This window comes from Octopus bimaculoides, chromosome 1 (assembly GCF_001194135.2).
Source record: "Octopus bimaculoides isolate UCB-OBI-ISO-001 chromosome 1, ASM119413v2, whole genome shotgun sequence".
Classification (NCBI taxonomy): Eukaryota; Metazoa; Mollusca; class Cephalopoda; order Octopoda; family Octopodidae; genus Octopus; species Octopus bimaculoides.
Window position 1 is genome coordinate 182,307,475 of NC_068981.1, and position 9,953 is coordinate 182,317,427.

General features: G+C 36.2%; 1 protein-coding gene across 1 annotated transcript in view; it reads right to left on the minus strand.

The window, feature by feature from the left end:
• Positions 1-6,519, minus strand: part of LOC106872723 (PAT complex subunit CCDC47) — a 23,665-nt gene extending 17,146 nt beyond the window's left edge. Inside the window, exons 1-3 of the mRNA XM_014919805.2 lie at positions 6,255-6,519; positions 3,556-3,691; positions 106-257 (exon numbers count right to left, since the gene is read on the minus strand). Of these exons, the coding sequence (XP_014775291.1) occupies positions 106-257; positions 3,556-3,688 (285 nt within the window). The 5' untranslated portion in view covers positions 3,689-3,691; positions 6,255-6,519. The remainder of the gene's footprint in view (positions 1-105; positions 258-3,555; positions 3,692-6,254) is intronic.
• Positions 6,520-9,953: the final 3,434 nt, after the last annotated feature.

A 9,953-nucleotide genomic window follows, 5' to 3' on the forward strand; every position in this document is an offset into this window, starting at 1 on the left:
CAACCCATGCTAGCATGGAAGGCGGATGTTAAATGATGATATATATATATATATATACATACAGAGAGAGAGAGACTGGAAATATTTGTCTAGAACACATAATACCTCCACAGTAGCATCGTCATCTTCAGCAGTATTATCAGGATATTGGGACCATTTTTGTTGCTGCTGCTGTTGCTCTTCTGAAGACGGTTTTGACTCACTTCCTAAATATGTTTCTTGTTGATTGTAGTTAGAATTCGAATCAACCGGATCATCTGTAAAGAGACACAGAGCTCATAATTAATAACAACTCAAAAGTCAAATAGTTATATATATATATATATGTGTGTGTGTATATATATATATATATATATATATATGTGTGTGTGTATATATATATATATATATATATATATATTAGTTGAAATTTATAGACAAACAAAACATGAAGACAGATGTATGAACCACAAGTAAATATATTAGTTTGACGCTCAGGAAAAATGAAAAAGTCTTTTACATTTCAAGTCTACGCTTTTCAACAGAAAGGAATAGGACAAAATAAACAGAGAGAGAATGAAAAAAACTTGTAAATTTCAGTGGTCCATGCATCTAACCCATGCCAGCATGGAAAACAAATGCTAAATGTTGATTATGTTATGCTTAGAAGCAATGCACATTACCAGAATTTTTTTACTCAAATCAAATGGAACAAACTACTTCAAATCCTTGTTAGACTGTTCACATAAATGGAGTTGGGACAGGCGAGTTTGTACTGGCAAAGTCGTATATACACACATTATATATACTCATATGTATATGTGTGTGTGTGTGTGCATTCTATTTTTACATATGTGTATGCATGTGTGTGATCAGAGTCTATTATGCACTTGGGCCCAGTCACTGGTTTGAGGGTATCTTATCTCAACTTTCCCACTTTCCAAGGAAATCCCGTTAAGGCACAGACAATGCCTTCTCAGTTGTATAAAGTATAATATTTTGAAATGTATCAACTGAAGAAGGTCTTTCATAATTTCCTGTTATCTATTACATAATGATCTGAAATATACATATTAAATGCTTTCAAGACATCACTATTTGGTTTGATCTCATTATTCTACATAAGCAATAGGTAAGAAAATGTACCAACATGACATACAATAGGTACATATAATAAATGCTGAGACCAAGTATCTAAGATCCAGCATTGAATGAAGGGATAAAAGAACTTATAGAAATAAGGGTGGTCTATAAGCAATGTACAGGTTGAGCTAATATAACTATAATAGAATAAAAGAGGGACAGGCAGTTGCAAGGCATCAAGTCAAATAACATTTATACTGAAGAGAATACAAAGATATACAAATTTAGCAGAAAACTAAGAGAATCTGGGGAGTGAAAGTTCATACTGATTTAGCATAGACAGGAAATTCACAGTCCATCTTTGATTCTATCATATATATATATATATATATATATATATATATCATCATCATTTAACATCTGCTTTCTATGTTAGCTTGGGTTGGATGATCTGGCTGGGAACCAGCAAGATGCAGGTGTGCATAAAACTCCATTGTCATCTTTGGCATACAATCTACAGCAGAGCAGGATGCCCTTCCTAATACCAATTACATTACAGCAAGTACTGTGTGCTTTTTTCATGCCACCAGTACTAGTGAAGATGCCATGTGTCTTGCAAGACAAAAGGGGAAAAGTTCCCACTACTAAGAAGTATACAAAACATTTTTCAAACCTATCTTAGTAAAATTAAAATTTGACTATAACAGGTATGGTTATTATAACAAATAATTATTACAATACTATAATTAATTTCAAGATAAACAGTGTCTGTAAGGTTAAGAATTGGAGTATCAAGAGTTCATACTCTGGAATAGTCACAGAGTAGGGACCCTACAGAAAATGTTACTCTTTTCCCTATCTGTATACATATCTCATGTTTGAGTTACTAGCATTAAGACTTTCTCCAAAATTCTCACTTGAAACAACATTGAATAAAGTCAAAGAGAGATCTTATTGAATGTCAGAATTGACACTAGAATCAATAAGCAAGGTTGTCAAACCACATAAAGAGACTACGAAAGTCTAGAGTGAGGTGTCAAACTGAGTGGATGTTTCCATGTAACATCTTGACAGCTTACCAAATCAACCTCAGAGAAAACAATATTGCAAAAGTTGGGCATCGCATCATCATCTCCATCAAAGGACATTGAATGATGTTGATGGTAATGTGATGCCCAACTCAGAGAAGTGAATGGGAAGAGAGTTTAACGCTAAGTATAACGACAATTAAGACCAGCTCTATGAATATGTAAGGGTTTAAGATGAGATATCAAGTTATTTGATATCAAGTTATTGTTGCAGCAAAGAGAAATCTAAGGATTGAAACAGATGCAACTGACACAAAATCAAAGCGTGAAGTTAATACCAAATGTACTTAATAAACATATTTATTTAAATTAAACCAAAACAATGTTTTTGGATATTTATAGATACATGTGTTTGCTTTTATTACATCTTACCATAATACAATATAAATATAAGTTTATAATTTGTTTTGAACAGTGTAATATGAATTAGATAAAGCTATGAATAATAGTTTGAAAATGTTAAGCAGAAAAAGGCTTTTGGATACAAAAAGTTGACTTTTTAGTTGATTTTTAACCCAATATTTACATGCTATTGTTTAAAGCTTTATCTAATCCAAGTTCCACCTTTCAAAATAAAGAATTTGTCTCTTGAATTTTCTAAACCCATAAGATATAAACAGTAAACAATTATCGTTGGTGAGAACAAAGTTTCTAAAATGGATTGAGAATTTCAAATGATTGCTTTTGTCCAATGGTAGAACGTCTGTCATGTTTACAAAAGATGTGTTAGTTCGATTCTCACAAGCAGCCTTCAGCTTCTATCCAAAAGAGTTTTTTTAACTCAAAATTTACATGCTTCCCTCAGGCTTTGTTACATTGGCATCATCAAGATCAGTGATGAAATAAAGACAGATGCTGAAAGTGAATCAGAGACACATCCTCAGACAAGATCAAGAAAGCAATTGTATGGTGGCACTAAAGTGACAGCCTGAGGGGAAAAGAGCAGCAGTGCACCTTAAAACCACATGGCAAAGGGCCATTAACAATGAAAGGAGATGAGAAGAGTGTAGAAGCTGGAAACCAAACAGAGTAGAAAACAGAGATGGTTGAAGAAATTATGTTGTAGCCTTATGTGCCTCATGGCACAGAGAGAACGAACTAATTTACATTCTATTATTTGTAACTTTATCTACTTAGAATTCCACTGTTAAAAACGAATTATCTCACATCTCTCAAAGTTTCTAAATCCTTTTGACATAAATATTTTTATATATAAAAATATGTCATAGTTCTTATAGATATATATTTCATACTAGGTTATTTATATAATCTATTTATACGATAAACATTATAACTTATTTATGCAATAAGCATTGTTTTTTAAAATAAAATATTGAATGGACAAAAAAAAAAGATAAGAAAATATACATTGATAATTTAACATCAAATTGTTTTTACAACTGACCTTCATCAAATTCTTCAAACTCAGCAAATTCATTGTCTTCTATACTGGAATCATACTGACTGCATGTAATGCAATGAAGAAGTGCAGTCAATAGACTGATGAGGAAAAATAGGTATGATAATGTTGTTTTCATTTCCTGAAAGAATATAAATATAAATATAAATATAAAAATGAATGTTTTCAGCAGGTTTGTGTTCATCAGTGCAACTGCTTGTGATGGAGATAAACTAAAATATTCAGACATCAAAATTATAATAACTATAATATAAAAATATAAAAACAACTGTGTTAACATTCAGAACATAATTAATGAAGTCAATATTATCTTAGCGCATTAGCCAACAATAAATTACGCTGCAACCAGAAGTATCATTATAGCAATAGACAGATTCCACAACATCTTCATGCCCTGGGTATGATTTGAACAGCATGTAGTAGTGGGGCCCTGTCCAGACATTTAAAAATTTTAAGGAGTGTGGAACCACCTGACCTGGAGGAGTAGTAGCAGCTATCAGTAGGTATGGGTTAATTAGCATGTCATCGAATTGTCTCTGGAAGAAGGTCACTTACAGACACTCCAACAGACTCTGGGCAGATGAGGCCCTTCAGTTCTTTAGCTGCACATTGAAGAGAAAGTAGCTCCATCTACATCCTGATAACTACTGGACCCATGACACTTGTTGTACCAGACCAATACAAGTTTGAAGAACAAGACAGTGGAACTGGCTCTACAACAAACCATGCTCATTTTAATATTAAAACCCTGTAGTTGCGTGGAGTAATTATTGAGCATTTAAAAAAGGTTAAAAGAGAAAACCCCAACAGAAAATCGAGAGGGAGAGGCCCTAAGATAGATATGTAGCTATACTTAACCAATGGCCAGATGCCCTTTTTGTCTCCAACACTCACTTGTTTCCAAGAACAACCTTGCATGTATGGCAACAAGTTTCCAATTTCATGAAGGCTGTCCACATCTGCTCACAGCAACAGTTGCATTTAAGATAATTAATGAAAGCATGGTACATACTACCTTGTTACTTCTCTTACGAGTAAGGACTATGCTGTGGATAGTAATCTAAGAAGTAACTGGTGATGGCTAAACAGGGTATAAAAAATCCATCAAGCAATACTGTCAATCGTTATTTAACCCCAAGTCATACGTGATCGAACAGAACTATGATCAAAGGCATTCCAACTGTGACCATCCCACCCTTTTTAGGAATTTTCTAATGGGTCCTTTCTTCCTCTTTTAAAGGAGGTTAAAGATGTTATATGAAGAAAATTTGGCTGTTATTCCTATTAGTAGAGGCTTCCTAATCTTGTGATACTAATGATTCTTACATGCAATGCATTAGATGTTATTTCAAAGACATCATACGAATGTTGTTAGTAAACAGAAAACAAGAGCCTGACAAGTGTATGCAGAGCCGGTGTGTGTGTGTGAGTGCATTCATTTAAACTGGACATTAAATAACATTTCTTTTAAAGTTTACAAATTCGAACCAAAATTGGAAATAACTTTTATAAAATAAATAAAAGGCTTGAAACTTTAAATATTTTAATCGGCGCAGTTAGAAAATTGTCATTTTATAAAGGAACCAATGGTGGAACCTCTGCGCAGTAATTTGACTCGCTAGTGATAGCAGCGAAATTTCTCTTAAATCACACCATAGCATTTTAAATAAAGAAGGTCACATCGGATAATGTTAAAGAATGTCGTTATCCCTTATATGTATACATATATATAAAAGGGAGAGGTGGTTACAGCTTTGATCCTAGATCTACTCGATTAAGGATGACCGAGGGCTAAACAACACGTTATCTATACGAAACCAATAATAATAATAATCCTTTCTACTAAAGGCAAAATATAATAGTAATATTCGAGCATTTAAACTTCATAAATCTAATATAGGCACGAGATTATAATCACGGCGTGACAGCACAGCGTTTAAGCGGATTTGGGAGTTTTTGTTTAATATCCTGTCTATTTAACTAAAACATTTGGCTCAGAATTTAATCAATGTTCAGCTCAAAACTATTTTGATAAGTCACCATGTTTAAATATCATGTACAAGAGTGAAAGAATTACCATCAAAATTATTCTTGATCAGTACTAGGTCAGCCCTAATTGAGCAGATCGAAGGAGAAAAAAACCTATCAGCTGTGACCATCCCATTTATATGCTTATGGCGTAGTGCATCTCGAGACATTGTCCAATTTGTGGTTCTTTAAAACAGTTGGGTGTGATTTGACTGCTATTTCTAACAGGTTGAGCCTCAGAGGAAAGCCATGTAGGTTTTCCTCTGAGGTTAACTCCCATTCGTGTGAAAAACCGTGAAATTCTGTCTGAACTTATAGAAGAACTGTTGAATTAAGCTTCGCTCGAACTTGCAATTCATGCATAATAGCCAGTATATTTGACCACACACATTCATATCTAATTCAGAAATGTAATTAATTAAGAGTTAATGATGAAACAGAATATACAAAACTCCCGGCAATCAGGAGGCCGTCTTAATATATATATGCATTATATATAGAGAGAAAACCCATGGTAAATCCAAGCAACGATTAATTACTCTTGTAAAATAATGTGAATCCTTAGAAAATAAAACTGAATTGAGAGTAAAGAAATATAAAATGATATTAAAGATGTGATAGATGGAAATAAACCAGAAAATAAAAGACATATTTACCGAGAACTGAAATATCCCTTTTACGGCGTTCGAACTTCTCACCCGAAATACTTTCCCACAGGAGAGCTCTTATCAATTATCTCCCTTGTGGAACCGGAGTGCAAAAGATTCTTTTATGTCTTACTTTCCTGCGAAACTTTGATATATATTTCTGTAAAAGTCTTAACCAAGTCTTTGCTTATCTGTCGATAGTTGTTTAATGCTGCATCAACAACCTGTTTGTACTTTGTACACGCCTCTACTTATAGGCTTTCATTTCTTTAACAATGGCGCAGCACGAACTCGTTTGTCTTTTGGGCCAAGGCGTGGGGGGTGGATAACTCTTTGGCCAATTTGTCACTGATATCTCTCTACCCTCAACTAAACTCAAATATCTCTGAGTCGTATTACTATTACGGCAACATTTGTGTTTGTCGTATTACTTTTCCAAATCAAAAATACCATTGGAATTGGCTCTTCATTTAATTTCTCTGTGACCAATAAAACCTTGTGTCACGAGCTGAGTGAATTATATTCTTTCTCATTTTTTCGCAGAGGTTGACTTCTGCCTTTCGTCCCAGTTGAGCACTGAGTTCGATGTAACCCACTTACCCCTTCCCCTAAAATTGCTGGCCTTGTGCTAAAATATGAAGCCATTATTTTATTTTATTTTTTTTTTGGTGGTAGTGGGGAATTTGTATTTTAGGTTATTTCCTTTTCAGGACCTCTGCAGTGTTTATCTCCAGTTTCCGAGATCTTGAGAAAATGAGTGAGGCAAATTCTTCCTGAATATGATGCCTATCTATTATCTGAAGTAACTTTTCTCTCAATAGTAACCTAACTCAGCACGGCGGATAAATGTATCATTAATTTTACACTGCTGTCGTTGCTTATATAATTATTCAGTAACTAATTTAGATTGACTTGATCATTGTGAACATATCATTGATGGCATATTTTATCTGGTGAACATCAACAATGCCCGCCGACTCATTCTCTTCCATTATTGTCGCATACCGGGGACATAGTTTTGTTCACCCCATTGTCTCCACTATACAGTTTCTCTCCACCTCATTGCTTACTGACAGATTGACCCTCACACTCTCGTCTGCTACCATATTTGTATCACCACCTCATTTTGATTGGAATGCCGACACTGTCCGTCCGATTTTTTTTTCTACCGAGTCCGTCTCTTCTACTCTTAATCGACTACTTTATTGCGTTTTATGCGCACGTGCAAGTTAACATTTGAAACAAACAATATGCCACTTATGCCACAAAAGTTATCATACGTATCATTTATCATTATAGTTATTCAAACTAAGAGTTTAGCAAACTGGCCTTGTGACCAATATCACCTCACCGTCCACTGACGTTTATTGCAACTTCCATATGTATATTAATAATCTGAGTAGATAACTTGTAGGTTTCTCAGCAGCTTATTAAGAATGTTCTTTTTCTTATTAATTTTGAATGAAATGTATATATCCACTGGACGTGTGATTCCAACGTTATAGAAGTTTTTCTGTTACATACAATTATAGCTTTCTATTGTGTTTTCATTTAAAAGTTTGTATGGTAACGTTCTACCCATGTTGGGATGTGTGTATGTATGTATATATATATATATATATATATATATATATATATATATATATATATATATATATATATATATATATATAACGGTTATTTCTTCGTTGCAGTTGAGGGTCACCAATTGTAACGGTTGTTGTTAAGGTGTCGGTTGCAAGTGCGCAAGATGGAAGAAGAACAGTGATTGAAGTTGTAAATAGATATTTATTTATCGTTACTTTAACATATATCCAAAACCACGACGGGTTGGTATGTATAAATAGTAAATGGAAAAGCATGCGAGGAAAAAAATAAAGAGTTAATTTCGGCCTGTATGCATGTACACGTTCTCATAATAGTTTATATAGAGAGATATGGTAATGTTACAGAGAAGTGAGAGTGGTGGGACAAAACGACTGCTTCGTTGGTGAGTTACCATAGTTGTCCCTTTATACCTTTTCCTTTAGAGACGGCGTTTTGTTCAGCCGGTCAGCCAGACTCGGTTGTCACTAATTTCTTCTATTGCCAAAAAAAGGGCTAACATAGAGGGGACAACAGAAGGACAAAACAAAAACATTTAAGGACTGGGACTATACAATGATTAAGTCGGAATGAGAAATCGAACACAATGAAATCGAAAGAATTAAAATTTGTTAAAAATTGATGATATAAAGTTTTCTCGGATTTGTGTTCAACCCGCCGGGTTTTTTTTTTTCTTTCTTTCCTTTTTTTTAATAGATAACTTTTTTCAGCATAATTTTCGGGGTTTTATTTTTCCTTCTTTTCCGTCCTGACCGGCTACACTAGCGCGGCGCCATTCACTCTCAGCTTCCTTACGAAATTTGCCCATCTTTTCTCAAACGTTCTTTGAGACAGGCATCTCTTCTCCAGACTGATCTTTCTGGACAGGTGGTAGTTGAAGTAACACACCAACCCGCGTCCGGAGATAAAGTTGCCTGTCTCAATTCCCCTCCCACGCGTCACCCATACCGTATCTTTCAGCATGGCTACTACACAGAAAAAGGACGCCTCCTTTTCTTTATTCAAGGAAGGAGGCGGTACAACCTTGATGATAGACTCAGTCGATAACCGTACTCTTTCCGTTTCCGACATCAGTTGTTCAACATGGGTTATCAACCCCCTCAATTCCTCACAATGTACGAAGGCGTGCGTGACAGTTTCACTGACATGCTCGCACCTCGGGCATGTGGAAGGGAGTGCCAACTCCATGCCTTGACAACCTCTCTCGAACTGGCAAGGCCGATCGGTAGCATAACCAAGTCAGGGATTTCTGGAAGCTATCCAAATACCTCGGCCCGAATGTTTCGAACAGGTGGACAAGCTGGTCCCCATCGATGCCCAGAGTCTCTATCAACCCGCTATAAAAAATCCACAGTGGTAGCCCCGCTGTCGGTATTCCTCACCTGGGAGAATTCGCCCATTTTCGGTCTTTACTTGATCCATGCGCCTACGTCCGTTAAGGATGTCAATTGTGGAAGGAAGAACTTGACATGCGGTGACCACACCCGCTCACCATCCAGGTAGAGTCAGAGATGTCTCAGCCTCAGCGCAGACTTGCGCATCGTCAACCAAGGCATCCCTAACCCTCCCTTTAACGGTTTCTGGCAGCAGATGGAGCGCCTCAGAAGTTGTGGTTTCCCATTCCACAAAAAGCGGAAAAGGATCCGTCCCAACTTGGTTAGCCACACACCGGGGCAAGGCACGATGGTTAGGCGGTAGGTTATCAGAGATGCTATAAACACCTGTGCAACCTCCGCCCTCCCTAGCAAGGATAGCGTCCTCCCAGACCAGGTCTACGTTATGGCCGTCACTTTGCTTGTGACCTCGCTCCAGTTTTTCTCCAGACCCCAAACATAGGTTCTAACTAACTGACTTTGGCTTATTCTTGTAAGGACTTTGCTTGGAATGGAAAGCAAGATAATTCCCCTCCACTTTTCGCACTGTGATAAATCCCCACTCTTCGGCAGCTTCACCAAAAGACCCTTCTTCCAGTCGGTTGGGATTTTCTCTGTCGTCCATACCAGGTTCAGCACATGGTGCATATGATCGATCATTTCTTCTTCTCCTGCCTTCAGTGCCTTTGCTGGTATGCCGTCCACTCCTGCCGCCTTTTCGTTCTTTAAG